Source organism: Nanorana parkeri, unplaced genomic scaffold (genome assembly GCF_000935625.1).
Source record: "Nanorana parkeri isolate BGI_ZX_2015 unplaced genomic scaffold, ASM93562v1 scaffold412, whole genome shotgun sequence".
Classification (NCBI taxonomy): domain Eukaryota; kingdom Metazoa; phylum Chordata; class Amphibia; order Anura; family Dicroglossidae; genus Nanorana; species Nanorana parkeri.
In genome coordinates this window covers 488,466-504,308 of record NW_017306680.1, presented here as the reverse complement: position 1 = coordinate 504,308, position 15,843 = coordinate 488,466, and the positions used below count along the sequence as shown (strand labels likewise).

The following is a 15,843-nucleotide window of genomic DNA, read 5'->3' as shown; positions in this document are numbered from 1 at the left end:
AATCATTTTAGGGCCATCAATCACTGATAACACTAAACTGATGAGCGGTAACAGCTTTTAAAGCGTCGCCTATGGCCAATTTTGGGTATTATCGTTTTTTGAGGTTTTGCGCGCGCACGCAATTTTAAGGCTTGACATGTTTGGTGTCTTTTTACCCGACGTGACCCCGTCTTTTATATTTTACCAAAAAATTGGGTAATAATAAATGTTTTATCATTTAATATAGGGGAAACTGTTTTTTTTTTTAAATTTCGGTGATTTTTCCTTAATATAGTAAAAAAATAAAAACCCCAGTGGTGGATAAATACCACCAAAAGAAAGCTCTATCTGTCCCCAAAAAAGGGTATAAAATTCATTTCAGTACAGCGCTGCATGACGGAATAAATGTCAGTCAAAGTACCGCAGCGCTGAATACTGAAAAATGGCCTGGATGGGAAGGGGGTGTAACACCGCGGATGTCAACTGGTTAAATATTAAATAATACAAAACGAGAGCAAACTGTTTAAAAGTAATAAAGACTAATTTAGCATTTAGTATTGATAATAAATGTATATGTTTCTTGTTTTAGTACAAAACACACTACAACACACGGGTTTACAAAGTGCCTGTCCCATCTGATCCGAACATGACAGCAGTGATAGAGCCGACCCCAGAAGCCATTAACATCAGTGGCATTGTGGACAATGTAACCCGTGCCATGGAACAACTGCAGCAGATGATAGACCTGGAAGAGGTGGTACCTGTGGCAGGCTCAGCAAATGGAGTAAATGCCTTGGGCTTGGTGGTCTTCTCCATGTGCTTTGGACTTGTGATTGGAAACATGAAGGAAAAAGGAAGGGCTCTCAAGGAGTTCTTTGATTGCCTTAATGAAGCCATCATGAGGCTCGTGGCAATTATCATATGGTAAGAATAAGATCACTTAATATTGACAATAATAATAGGAACCCACTAAAAGAATTGCAATATTTTTATTGACAATAATAATAGAAACCCACTAAAAGAATAGTGTAGCGCTCACCCCCGAAGGAGCCGCTGGATGATCGGGTCTTCTGTTTCACCTCTGTGACACACCATAAGCAATGAACCCACAGCACACCAGCACACCTTGTGAAGTTTTATAACAGATTTAATGACTATGGAATAGAACAAACACTTAACGGCTCCCCAATCACATGTAATACAACCAATAACAGGATAAGGCAATCTGACACGCAGCAGCAATCTATTGCATGCAGGAAAGCCTGCAATGTCAGAATGTCTCAGATAATATACTTAGATTGAATGCAATCAACATTAATATCTTTACTTAAAAGTATCTATCCCCCCGCTAAACTACTGGCCAGTAGTATTGTCCTAGGCTAGCCAACGTTGGGGCCCTTGCTGTATAGCAGATGTGAACAATAAACAGGGTGTCACTGCGGCCAAAGGCCTCTCACCACTCCTCAGATCAAATGGGAAGAGATGAAGTCTGCTGGTGGAAGCTGGGTGTCCTCTCTCTCTCTAGTCGACTCTGGGAGGAAGGTGAAGTCATCTGGGTCCCTTGTAAGAAGTTTTCACTCACTCAGGATACTGGCAGTCGTCTCCCTCTGGATGGCTGGATCACCCCAGTGGCTGGTTCGGCAGTGCGACTAGGCCTCGATGTCCTTTGCGTTAACCAAGTCACCGGACCTCACTTCAGGCACTCGATCGGGTCCTCTCCGATTCAGCAACTCAGATCAGTCTCTCTATAGACGGCTGCACAGAGCCTGTGTGTCCCTATATGTCAGCGGTGACCACACAGCTTTGTTTCACACAGTCTTAACCCACACAGGGTTACACAGGTCTGTCCTCTTCAGATGGCTGTCCCAGACTGAGGCTGCTCTGCAGTTGCAACCCATAAGCCTCCTGGGTAATGCAGTTCTCAAAAATCCTTTCAGCAAACGTATCCAAATCAGCTCTGTATACAGTCTCCACAACCTGTGCTCTCTGGCTCCACCTGCAATATCTTTTCTCTTAAAGGAGCTGAAATCACAACAGGGCTACAATAGCAATATTTTTCTTTGCACTATGTATTTTGGCTTTGCTGTTCTCTCTATCATGGACATAACTCTAACTTGCATATTTTCCTAGGTATGCTCCAATTGGTATAATGTTCTTGATATCTGGAAAGATCCTGGAAATGGATGACTTGCTGGTTATGGGAGGACAGCTAGGCATGTACACCATAACAGTTGTAATAGGACTCCTCATACATGCTTTGATTGTACTCCCATTGTTGTTCTTCGTTGTTACTCGGAGGAACCCATGGCCATTCATTGGTGGGCTTCTTCAAGCCCTTGTCACCGCTTTGGGGACATCATCAAGGTAAGAAACAGTAGGGAAATGGTTACGTAAGAAAAGCAGATGTCCATGAGAAATTCACTTATTTGCTACAAATCAAAAGGAGCTGTTTTACAAACATACCTGTATATTCTTATTACGTGAATGCAGCTAGTATTCTGGCAACCAAAAATATTTACTGCATGTACTGCATGACAAAAAACCAGCAACAAAATCAGTATTGATACATTATATTTAGTCAGTGAATGTTTTAAGGTACAAGCTAGAATTAATTTGCACCTCAACAAGCTTACAGCAAACAGAACACAGGTTCATATGGTAGTAAGTAACCTGATAAACGTATCATAATTATTTGTTCTCCTAACATTGCTTTTCTATTTGTTGTTGTTTTGCATTTTTTTTTTATTAAAGCTGAACTATGGTATAAACAATGCAAGCACTATTTTGATCGCACCGGACCGCAGGCACAATGTTCCTTGCGATCCCATTGCTGCCGGAAGGCGTGGCTACGGTGCCATTCACTTCAATGGCCCACCACGCCCCCTCCTGCACCACCGAAAAGTGAGCCGGACGCAATGCGATGCAGAATCGGAACGCACTGCATCTGGTGTGAAGTTCCCTAAGAGGCAAATGTATTCAGACTTGAATCTTGTTGTGCCTGAAAGTACCTGCGTTAGTGTTTAAATTGATCCCTGTGAAATATCCTTGGATCTTAGGCCTACAGCTTGAGCCTCGGATCCAATGGCCTAGTGTTTGATTTGAAGACTAACAAAGGTATTTCTAGGCATCACAATGTGGCAACACTTCAGTACTGTTGTCATCTTGGAGACGTTTTAAGGTCAAGATACATTCTCTTAAAGGCAAACTATGGGGTCAGGGCTTTTCCCCATAGTTCTCCTAAGGGTAATGGGAGGACACAAACTCACCTCATAGTTCTCCTTTAAATGTAAACCTGTCATGAGAGAAATATGGGAGCTGCATTGCTGAGCTCCTTCTGAAAAAGCTGCTTATCTGGTTGTTATGCTGATCCTCTGTCTTTCATACTTTATTAGTCTTCTACCCAAGACAAGTATAAAGATCAGTAAAGTAAAAAAGAAGTTAGCCTGTTCTGGGTCAGTGACTCAAAGTACCATCAGACAACTAGCATCAGGGGCTGACTGGCAACTTTTAGCCCAGGGGACAAGTACAACCCAGAGGCCCATGGTGCAGCAACTTGGCCCCCCTCCCGCTCTTCCACATCCCCGCATTCTCCCCGCCCGTCTGCCCCTTTTGCCATCCATGTAACAGTAGTGTGAATGTATTTATCGGTTTAGGAAATGTAAAGTACACTGGTAGTGGAGGGATGCCTCGTCAGGGCTGTGCGCGTGCATGACTGCTGCGACCCTGGTAGTACTACCACTAACTCAGAAATACACTGTACAGCATTGCAGAATGCCATTGGCTATAGAGAACTACAATTCCAGGCAATACATTATACAACAATGCAGAATACCATCAGCTATAGAGAACTACAATTCCCAGCAATACCATTATACAGCAATGCAGAACAGCATCAGCTATAGAGGACTACAAATCCCAGCAATACATTACACAGCAATGCAGAATAATATGAAGCTACATACTCTGATGCTCTGGGTTCTCTGTCTGATGTCTAAAGGGTCTCAGGTGGGCTGTGCGGGCTCTCACCAGGGGTCCAGAGAGTTTCACGGGTGCGTGTGTGTGCAGCAGAGGTGGCTCCCTAATTAGGCTCTCAGGTGGCCAATGCGGACCGCCAGGTGGCCAGTGCGGGCTCTCACTCCAAAACAAATGGCTCCAGTGATGGGACTACTAGTAGTGTATTGAGATTGTAGTCCATCACAGGAGCAAGTTTGGAGCGGTGGAAATAAGAGAAAAAATGTAAGGTGTGCAATATAGTGAAATTGTGCTGTACCAGCACACGCTGTATGCAGCTTCTAACAGCGTGGGAGACGGGAGGGCGCACTTTTGGAGGATGCAGGAATCGGGTGAATATTAAAAAAAACGTTTGTTTTATGCTCCCGGATCACATACCGTGGCGATCCGGGCTGACTGTACCAGGTAGACGCGGCATGTTAGAGGGCCCCCTACTGGGGCCTCCTGAGCACCTCCTTGACGAGCAGCGGCCACGCCGATCACAGAGCCGCATCGGATGCGGCGGGCGGCCGGGTGCAAGTGGCAGCGGGGGTCCAGGGGCAGTTCGCAGTGGCATCAGAGAGGCCGGGGGCAATTGCCACCCTGCCCCCCGGCCCAGTCCGCCCCTGACTAGCATAGTCTAAAGTAGAGGTCAGAAATTACAACCTCTGCCTTTCCTTCATGAGACATTTACTTTAAGGTATCCACAAACATATGGGGCTGCACCATCTAGCTATTTAGCCAAAACTGTAGTATTAATCTGTGTTATGTATAACCTGCAATATGTATCATGTTCAATCCCCATCATCATCTACACACAGTCTTAAAGCAGAACTCCGGGCAAAAGTGTTCATAACCTTTGCAGAGGGGCTACTCCTGCACTGCAAGGGTTAAGTGCTCATTTTTATATAGATGTTAAAATAAAGTTATACTCATCCAAACCGCTGAGCCGGCTGGCTGTCACAGCACTCCCTCCAGCCTCTCTCCTGCTACACTGCAGTGATGGAATGTCCCTCAACATCCTCCCATCCTATACACAGTGTATTGGACGTCAAAACTCACGTGACCTTAGACAGCTGCAGCGGAGGGGGAGCAAGGCTCCAGGGACCGATGTAAGAGTAAGATGGCTCCGAGGTTCAGGTGATTATAACTTTTTCATTTTAGCACCTAGAAAAAAATGAGCAGTTAACCCTTGCAGTGCGGGGCTAAGAACACTTCTGCCCAGAGCTCTGCTTTGAACTTCAAATAAGGTTTACAGTGGATGTGTCAGGATGCAGACAAAGGGAGTGTGCGCAGATCTGGCAGGCTCAGAAAACATGATTTCACTTTTCACGCTAAAGCAGCCACATTATATGGGGGGCAATGATTGCCAAGGAAACAGTGTACATGTAAGACATTGATAATTAAAAATGCCTGGGAAAAAAATAAATGTGTTTTTCATTCTTCTTTCTTTTTTTTTTTTCTTTTTGAAATTAGCTCTGCTACTCTGCCCATTACTTTCAAATGCTTGGAGGAGAACAATGGTGTGGACAAGCGTGTCACTCGATTTGTGCTGCCAGTGGGAGCCACCATTAATATGGACGGTACAGCTCTATACGAGGCACTAGCTGCTATATTTATTGCACAAGTAAACAATTACGACCTGAACTTTGGGCAAATAATCACAATCAGGTAATTACGGTGGAATGTTCTTTATCTGTCTATTTGTGCACAGAGAGGGGAATGTATCAAAACGGGAGCAGACAAAATCTGGAGCAGCTGTGCACGGCAACCAATCGGCTTCTTTCATTTTCAAATCTTAACTATACAGACTGAAGAGAGAAGCTGATTGGTTGCCATGGGCAACTGCTCCAGATTTTGATTGCTCCAGTTTTGATAAATTTCTCTGAGTGTTTGGATAATTTCAAGTTGTATCTGAAGTTAAAGTTTTTTTTGATTTTTTTTTGTTGTTGTTGATGGCTAACAAGGTACAACCCTCTGCTGTGTTCAGCTGTGTCTGAAAAATTCTAATACAAAACTGGTGGCTTTCTAGAGTGATTTATGCCTTTCTTCCTAGTGTCATTTCTCAACCTAAAAATGAGGAACCAGCAAAATGTCCAGATGAGCTGTAATATTAATATGCGCAATACTTCCTTTTCGCCATTAGTCTCATGCTATGTTACTGAACTTGTGGTTTGTTGCATCTCACACTAAGGTACTCGAGATTAATAGCTTCCAGTCAAGTCATTAGGCACACTGGGGTATGATCTCCATGTCTATGTAAACTGGTAGACCTCCACACACATCCCTCATCTTCAGAGAAATATTAATTTACAGCAATTTATTTTTTAGCTGATTGCTAAATCTTCCCCACAAAATAGACCAGCAATGAGGTGCCAAGCTGTTCCTTTTCTATAGCCAAAAACGTACACATTCTGATGGTCTTATTGGTCACTACACTTAACAAATGTACATGGGGCGCAACTTGATTGGGCGATCTAAATTAGGTTGCTGATTAGTAGCTGTTTACTACACATGTGAGATATGAGAAAGAGTTACTGTAACTCATTGCTGGGAATTGTATGATATGTGGAGACACTATGAATGATTTAAATAACTTCCCATAAATCAAAATATCTAAAAGATGTCCTTGGGCATTATGGCTTCAATAAATGTGGCTGCACTTGTCCAAGCTGTGGAGCAGCACCTAGAGCTTTATAACCTACTGGTACCCAGCTATCCCGATGCATTAAAGAAAAAGAGGCCTGGAAATATATCTGCAGACTGGGATGCACTGACACCTATATTGGTATCGGTGCCGATACCTAGTATTTGGGTGAGTACGAGTATGCTGCGATACATACCCTGGATAGCGGAACTTCTGGTCAGAGGGAGATTTCCTCTGACTGGCAGTGCCGCGAGGTAACATGGAGCCGGCTTACTGGCCAATCAGGAAGCCAGGTGGTAATGACTCGCCATCCCGCTTCCTGATTGGCCGGGAAGCTGGCTCCATGCTGTTTGGCCGCCTCAATGCTGATTGGCTGTGTCACTACACACGCCCGGCTTCTTGATTGCCTGGGATGCCGACTCCGTGCTAGTGGAAGTACCGGTATTGGCAAGTACCGAAAGATAAATATCGGTACTCTTTCTCGATATTGAGAAACCAGTATCGGTGCATGACAAATTATGGGAGATGGGGCTAAGCATTGTACATTGGCCTGCAACCACACCTTGTATGGTGATGAACAGGGCACAAAGAAAACAATTCCTTGTGCTCTGTTCATGCCATGCATGTGCAGTTTTGTGCAGAAAAAAAGCAGCTTAGTGTAAACATGCCCTCAATCTTATATTTGTTTAAAAAGTATTAGAACAAGTTTTACTTTTAAAACCTATGTGAATTCAAAGTGAACCTGTCCTTTGCAAATCCAGGGCAAACAACAGGTTCACTTTAATGCAGACCTCTCCAGCAGTATATGCTCACCTTTCTTTTGCGACCCTGCCATGTTCAATGCAGGGAAAGCCCGGTAAAAGCTTTGGGTCACTGGAGTTGGTGCATACACAGGGCTATGGAGTACCTGTTCCTGCTTCATCATTTCTGAAAGTATTATGGGGTATTTCCTAATGGCTTTTGGCGCTAAATGGAGCATTGGGAAAAAGAAGATCAGTATATGCGGCTGGGGATGTTTTGCCCTTAATGCTCTGTCCTGCTGACAGCATTGTGGCTTTGTAATTTTTACAGCCATCTTTTTTTCTTTATATTTTATCATTTGCTTTTTTTTTTTCATTTAGTCCAAAAAAAAATATGTGCAAAAAGGAAAAAAACAAAACGTAATTTCCATTATAAATAACTTTGCCATGCTTTGTACTATAGATAGAAATCATTTTAACGTCATTATAAATGGGACATAGAAAGTGCACAAAACTAACATTGGTCAAAATAGAAAAAAAACATTTTTGTTTGCTTTTGTCAAAAGAAGGCCAAAATTTGTCCCCCCCAAAAAAACAAAACAAATATATATATATATTCATATTCTAAAGTAAAAACTTATTGCAGAGTAAATAATAGAATTAAGAAGTGGTCAGGATCGAGTTTATTCTGTCACAGTGTAACTTTACAGCAGCTGTGGGAGACATTCATGGCTCAAGCTGTAACCATGTAGTTAATCTGTCTCACTCTGTCTCATTGTTGTTTTTTTATATTGCCTTGCTGTACAACAAAATTGCTATTTATTGTACGTATTACAGCATTGCTTCAGTTAGGATTATAACTGTATGTCGCTAATTTACAGATTGACAATAAGAAAAATGTGTGTATGAAATACAGTTATAAATATAAGTTATTGAATAGCAAGCTTCCTAAATAGTCACAGCAAAAAATGACTTCCTGGTAAAATACAATAATTCAAAACAAGGACTCTCAAAATACATTGAGGGGAATTTATCCAAACTGGAACAGGCAGAATCTGGAGCAGATGCCCTTGGCAACCAATCAGCTTCTCTCTTCAGTTTGTTCAGTTAAGCTTTGAAAATAAAAGACAGAAGCTGATTGGTTGCCATGTGGGCAACTGCTCCAGTTTTGATAAATCCCCCCACTGTTGTTTCCCCTTTAAATCAGAAATTGGTTAAAATGACTGAGTACATTTTGCTCTTTCAAAACATTGTAGGTGATTTATGTCTTTATATTCCGTACGTTATCTGATGTTCTGTCATTTTTCTCCTCACAGCATCACAGCTACTGCTGCCAGCATAGGAGCAGCAGGTATCCCTCAGGCTGGCCTAGTTACCATGGTTATAGTGTTGACATCGGTGGGACTTCCCACAGAGGATATAACGCTCATTATCGCTGTGGACTGGTTCCTGTAAGTGTCTAATCAGTGGGGTGACATTATATGGGATTGTTAACTAGCTTGTTACCAGAAACTATTAGGCAGAAGAGATACAGCTCCCTGTGACTCTTTCCTAGTTTACTAACCAAATGTTTTTGTAACACAACAATTTTGCTATTTTAAATTGGCATTATAAAACTCACTGAATCTGGCATCATCCTGGTGGGTATCAAGTATCATTATGGATATTATTTATGGTTATAGATTTGTTTTGCCATAAACAATATATAGAAAAAGCAAAGAGGACAAAAGGAAAGGTTCTTTATTTTTTTTTGATTGCCTGCCCTGCATAAACAATCTGCTCCCCCCTATTGCTACCAGCATCATTCCTAGTTGAGACATCCACTTGGTTCTTGTTTTGGTACATTTTAGCTCTAAATGCACCCAACTAGAAAATTCCCTACAATCCTGCAGTGGCCAGAACTTTTCAAGAACTAGCAGGTTATCAAGAAATAATTTGTTTCCATGTGTTCTCCAAAACCCCCTCAATTCACTCCTCCTCCTGATTTTAAGGTGTCTGAAATTTTTTTTTCAAAATCTGCCACCCCTACACACACACACGCACGCGTCTGGTGCGCCTATGTGCGAAAACGATGATTGCACCCATTGTGCTGCATATTACCGCGGACGTCGGAGTGAGAGCAAGTGGTTAAGGTAAAAAAACGTCCCGCTACCTTTCCATGCCTCCCACCCCAAACACTAACCTATACTCCACATTCACCGCTGCCAGCTCCCAGACTAAGACTAAAAGACATTAAAAAAAGCTACACTTCTTTTAGTATAGATTATACTTGCCTACAAGTCAACAATTCTAAGATGTGTACTGTGTGGCCTGCATGGAGCTTCTGCCTGAGATCTTCAGAGCTGTACCCATGCGAGTATGCCACAATCTCTGTTCAGTTCATTGAGCAGAGGCTGTTTGGTGCTGGGTATGCTGCACAGCATAGATGTAGTGAGAGCAGAGTTGTAGGTAAGTATAATCTTTGCTGAAAGTGCTGGGGCTGAGGTGGGAGAAGGCTAAAAGGTACACCCACCGTTAAAAAATTACCTGTCATTGCTGTATAAAGTATTGCTGTGATTTGTAGTCCTCTATAGCTGATGCCATTCGGCATTGCTGTATAATGTATCGCTGGGATTTGTAGTCCTCTATAGCTGATGATATTCTGCATTGCTGTATAATGTATTGCTGAGATTTGGAGTCACTCTACAGCTTGGAGTCAGTAGCAGAACTGGCAAGGGGCACAGCATTTGCAGCTGGGACACTGGGCCCTGGCACTTCACCACTGTCCTAAAATCATTAGTCTGTATTGTTTTAGGAAAACTGTCACATGACACAAAAAAAAGAAAAGGTATTGGTATCGGTGAGTACTTAAGGAAAAGTATCGGTACTCTGTCAGGAAAAAATGGTATCAGTGCATCCCTAGTTGTTAGGTTTACAACTTCTGTAGTGGGAGTAGGCAGAAAGACCCAACGATCATGAAGAAAAAGCTGTGAGACCACCATATAGCATACACAGTGCTTAAGATGCCTGTAAAGCATTCAAATAAAGAAAACAGAACCAGGAACAACCCAAAAAGAGTACCAAGCCCTCTCTGTGTAGTACCCTAACTTGCTTTGCTTTTAAGACCCATAACAGGCTGAAATATAAACTGGGGGTAAAACATGAACAACAGATAACCCATATACTCATCTCCCTGCCCCCAGCTTTTCATCTCCTGCACAAACATTGAATGTAAACTTGGGGTCATTTCAGAGTAGTCAGGATATATAGATTTAAGAGAGTTGACAGTTGCCAAGAGGACACAGGTAAACGTTCTATGTGGTACTAGGTCCAAATTGACATCTAGCAAGGATCATCAGTAGAAAGGGCAAGTAGGATCAACTTACACCAGCTTTTCTATATAAGAATAGATCAGGAGCAGAATTGCCAAATGGACACACTGCTTATAGCAGACAGGAAAATTTAAAAAAATTGTCACTGTGAGGTGTGAGCACTACAGCAGTCACTGTCTCTCATACCTCTGTGTTCCAGCTATTGATCAGCTTCAGCTGGTGTAGAAAAAGTGAATGTTACCTTTGTCAATTAAAGAATTTGCTGGATATAGCAAGCTATATTTCAGGTTAGATTCAAACATGTTTGTTTTTTTTCAACTAAGCTGCTCTTTTTTCTATGTACTAGTTGAGAAATCTGGATAGTGGGAGATAGGGTTCACTGTTTTTGATATGGAGAATTTTTCCAAAGTGTGGCCTTGGAAGGGGGGTTGCAAATAATGCTTTAACAGGTGTTTTTTTTATTGTTTATTTAAGAAAAGGTAAAGCAAATAAAACAAAACAATGCAAACAAAAGGAATCACAGCAAGAACATAGAGAAGACACAAGGTTTCTTGGTTTAAATACACATGAAGATATATGTGGGATTCATTGCAAACATATTATACATAAATGAAGGAATAATCATTAACATAACAGCCAAGCCGGGAAACAATTTCATATTATACTTCCTATAGTATCGCACAACAACCCTTGTAGGGAGGGGTGGGGGGAGCAGGAAGATCAGAAAAGGGTCAAAGGGAAGGAAAGATAGGCCTGAACCAGATGGATTCATACTTAGGGTCCAGAAACATCCTCTTAGGGTAGGCTCAGAAATAAGGATATCAAAATCCAGCGAACCTTGTCAGTTATTGCCTCATGGTCCCCCAGGGTGTATCTTCTAGGTCACTGATTCTCTGTTGTTTTTGTAAACTGTGATTCAAACAACAATAGGGCAATCCTGATCATTTCAATTTGTGATGTGAGCGCAGTTTGGCACTAGCGAATAGCGTCCATAATTTGGGTCAGTGACAAGTCAGTAGCGGTAGCATTACCGTCAGGCTCAGGACTCAGAGGAGGGCAAAGCATTGTCTCTGGGGGGTCCTGATGGTATAGTGGAAGGGGTTTAGTTTTAGGAAACATGTCCATTTCTAAAGACCTTTTCTGTAAAGCTGCACCTGTCTTCCTTGTTGCCGCCATCACTTTAGGTGTAGCAGGACCTTTTTTCAACATGTCCTGGTGTTCCACTTTGCTATGTCTTTCCACCGCTAAAATATTTGCTTAGGACTGTCAACAGGATTTTCTTAGCAGTGATCAGCTTGAAGGGAGCTCCTCGCAAAAGTGGGCACCTTCTCCCATAATCTTTTAGTTATGTTCTGTCGTATAACCAAGTCAAATTCCAAATAATTAGGTTCTGAGTTTGTTTTTGTTATTAATTGGTCATCATTTTTGAAAATGTTTGTAAAAAAACAAAATTCAAAGCAATGCTCATGTGAAATAAATTTTAACAGTTCTTTACACCCCTGCAAAGAAAAGTAGAATAGATGGATTAAAAAAATAAAAAGTGGGTACCTGTGGCTAGACATGATTAAAGAAGAAATTGAAGAATGTAATTTGGTATGTCCATTGTACTTCCATTAAGCTTCTTTCTGCTATGTTTTCTAGGGATCGTCTCCGCACAACCACCAATGTCTTAGGGGATTCTTTAGGAGCTGGCATTATTGAACACCTTTCTAGACATGAACTGCAAAAACAAGATGCTGAGCTGGGAAACTCTGTTCTAGAGGAGAGTGAGAAGTCCTATCAACTTATCTACACAGAGAATGACATCCAGAAACACCCCAGTAGTGAAACATGCATGTGAGAGGCACAAATGCTGCTTATCTGGTCATTCCCATCCTTCATATGTGAACTGGACTTACCTCTGTTTGTTATTCTTAGTTTCAATGGACAGCTTTGGAGAATGCCTTCATCAATATTTTAAAATGCCATGGAAACCATCAATGTATGAAGGGATGTGGTGATCAAGAGGACAGTCAAGTGGTATGAGTTGTCCTCTTGACATACCCCACTTTTTGTCCACACATAACAGATAAAAATATACAACCTCAGAGTTTTGTAAATGGGAATATTAATTATGGAAGTCTGATTAAAAATAGATGTTTATATTAAGGTACAATTGAAATCTATAATTAATCGTACTTGAAGATTTTTTTTGTTCCTCATAGCCTAACATCGAGTAAAGAGAAAAATATCCAATGTTAATAACAGGGTTTCTCTGGACAGGAGTTGTGTATTCCATTTCCTTTCCTCGTGTTCTTGAGATATATCCTTATTTGTATTTTTCTTTCTGAAAGACCAAAGGAATACAAGTCATTGCTAATTTCTGAAATTGCATGTACTATTGATGTCAGGTGCTTTTGGGGTCCTAAAAGATTTTATTGCTACGGAGGTGGTATACTTCCCAGGAGGGAAGAAAACCACTCCCCTTCATTGAACCAAATGTTGTTTCTTGTGACTTGGCATGAACTGATCCATCAGCCTAACTTTTCGTTAACAGTAGCGATAGAATGAGATCCTGTTATACTTGACATAAACAAATATCCCTTGATTTTTCTGCTACATAAACTAATTACATAAAAATTATATTATAATGGTGAAGCAGATGAAACTAGACAATTGCTGGAGCTGTAAAATTTACAGAGGACAAAAATCAAAACTATATGTAAAACCTGTATATATTTTGAATATACTATTTGAAAGTGTGAGACATGTTTTAAGTCAACTTATATTTATATACTTGTGGACACTATAATCCTTTTTAGAAAGGCAGTAAACAGTAATGGTGATATGAAACGTTAAGTAACCCACAACTACCAGATTTAAATTTATCGTACTTATATTGGTGGTTATCATGGGCTACTGTGCTTTTTTGTTATATTCCAGAGTAATTCAAAACATGCACAATATTTTAGTGGTCAATCTAAAAGTAAATAAGATTAAAGTATTAAATTCTTACTCATGGTGCTAATAATACTTTTCTCATTCCAGTGGGTACCATACCATAACACCAATATTAGACATGGCCAACACTAAACAATGCATTCCTGCCTTTACCATCATGTTAGTCTAGTATAAATCTGCACTACCCTGCTATACACATTTAAATAGAGCTGGTATACACTTGAAGGAGTTTTAATGTTTTCCACCACCAAGGAACCACAAAATGTTGAAGATGTAAGAGTTAACAACTGGTTGATTGGCATCAGACCCTCTATTGAATATTTGTTTGAAAAGCTGGCCAGTTAGGTTTGTAATAAACTCTTCTTTGATCATATTTCCACATATGTTTACAATGTTACAAACATTCCTAAAAATTGAAAATCTGTGAAAGAACTGAGAGAAATAAGCATGAGCCTTTTGGAAAATGTGAGTGAGTGAGTGAGTGAGTGAGTGAGTGAGTGAGTGTGCGTGTTGCAAAGTAGAGATGCTGCGGGGGAAAAAAACCCACTGGAGATATGTAATTATGTATGAGCTATAGAATTTCTGTCTCATAATATGTTAAAATAATATTTCAGCCAATGTATATTGTGTTTTGATTATCATTCAGAGGTCCACCAACCTTCAGACCTACAAAACTGGGCTAATAATATAATTGTTTAATACAGCTTTAAGGCTTTTTAGTATACTTTTTTTTTTAACTATAGAATGTGGTAGACTGTAATTTCTGTATTGCTTAAACTTATGCACATAATGCATGTAAGCTGGTTTCATTTTTTTATAATTTCAGGAGCTAGATACCCAACTTTGCTAAGTAAAAATTACTTTATAAGGCATGTGGTTAATATGTTAAGTTTTTTTTGTATAAATTTCATCAGTGTGTAAAAATCTGAGTACAACTCACTGTTATACAGAAAGATGAGAGCATATCATAGAAGAACAGTGAGCCCAAGGTTTACTTAGCTTGCCAACTTCAGTCATTTTATGTAGCACAGACTTAAGATTTTTGTCAGTTTATTATATGTCTCGCAGATTCAGACAGTCAAAGATTTTCTGGTTATCATGGTCTGAACAGATGAGTTAACATTTAAAAATCTGACAGGTTGACACCCTCCAAGACTAAATTCACAGTGATGCAAGTGAACCAGGGTTTGCAAAAACTGAACTGTAACATTTCAAAAGTTTCTAAATTGTCAAGGCGCTTGATTGTCATTGAATCACTTTGCGACCACTCAGGGTTTTTTTTTGTCTTGTGCTACAAAAGTAAAAGAGGAATCTGTTATGGGCAACACCATCAACATTCCCATGACTTGCAAGGATTTCCTGCAGGAAGCAAATAAGAACAAGTCTAATTTCATACAGTCCTGTTGGGGAAAATTTCATAGTTATATATTATAAAATTGTGTTTTGTTTTTTTTTTTAATGGGAAAAATATAGGATGCAACAATCCTTTTGTATGAGACACGCATTTAGTGGATATTGTATGTTGCCAGACATATTTTGTAATATTATATCAATTAATGGCATTAAGTTTTGTAACATATTTTTGTAATTATTCTGCTGCTAAGGTTGATTAATGGTAATTTGTCATCAGTGTTTTAATTATGTGGTTTTACTTTGTACAATGACTTTTATGATTATGCTCAGAAGTTTATTTAGCTTTTTATTCATGTGGGTGTTTTGTTTTTCAGTATTAAAAAGATGGATGTATATAGATTCTTAGTGTTAGTGATCAAGTAGTATTGGATGGAAAACGAATGCATTAGACAAATATTATGGTATATTTGGAAAATACCTAATGTATTATTTGTTTGTTTCATAATATGGATTGCAGTAATACACTATAAGCAGCTGACTAAGTAAAATACCAAAGAGCTATACCCTTTTATGTTAAGTTCTATGCTACATTTACAAGTTTTATTGTAGGAAAGCAGAATGAGGGGAATTTATCAAAACTGGAGCAGACAAAATCTGGAGCAGTTGTGCATGGTAACCAATCAGCATCCACCTTTCATTCTCAAAGCTTAACTGAACAAACGGAAGAGAGAAGCTGATTGTCATAGGCAAGTGCTCCAGATTTTGCCTGCTCCAGTTTTGATACATTCCACTCATTGTGTGTTCCTACAATAAAACTTGTAAATGTAGCATAGAACTCAACATAAAAAGGTATAGCTCTTCCGTATTTTACCCCCCCCCCCCT

At 40.2% G+C, this 15,843-nt stretch overlaps 1 protein-coding gene and 1 long non-coding RNA gene across 3 annotated transcripts in view; both read left to right on the top strand.

Annotated features, from left to right (window-relative positions):
* The window catches only part of LOC108789634 (excitatory amino acid transporter 1-like), a 72,330-nt gene extending 59,689 nt beyond the window's left edge, over window positions 1–12,641 (top strand). For both annotated transcript variants that reach the window (XM_018559702.1, XM_018559703.1), the window contains exons 7-11: window positions 569–903; window positions 2,110–2,343; window positions 5,446–5,640; window positions 8,673–8,807; window positions 12,309–12,641. In XM_018559702.1, coding sequence (XP_018415204.1) covers window positions 569–903; window positions 2,110–2,343; window positions 5,446–5,640; window positions 8,673–8,807; window positions 12,309–12,507 — 1,098 coding nt within the window. In that variant the 3' untranslated portion in view covers window positions 12,508–12,641. The remainder of the gene's footprint in view (window positions 1–568; window positions 904–2,109; window positions 2,344–5,445; window positions 5,641–8,672; window positions 8,808–12,308) is intronic.
* An 881-nt stretch (window positions 12,642–13,522) lies between these two features.
* LOC108789635 lies at window positions 13,523–15,473 on the top strand. The gene is made up of 3 exons (XR_001941413.1): window positions 13,523–13,536; window positions 13,879–13,880; window positions 15,291–15,473. It is a non-coding gene; the product is annotated as an uncharacterized LOC108789635 (long non-coding RNA).
* The last annotated feature ends 370 nt before the right edge of the window (window positions 15,474–15,843 follow it).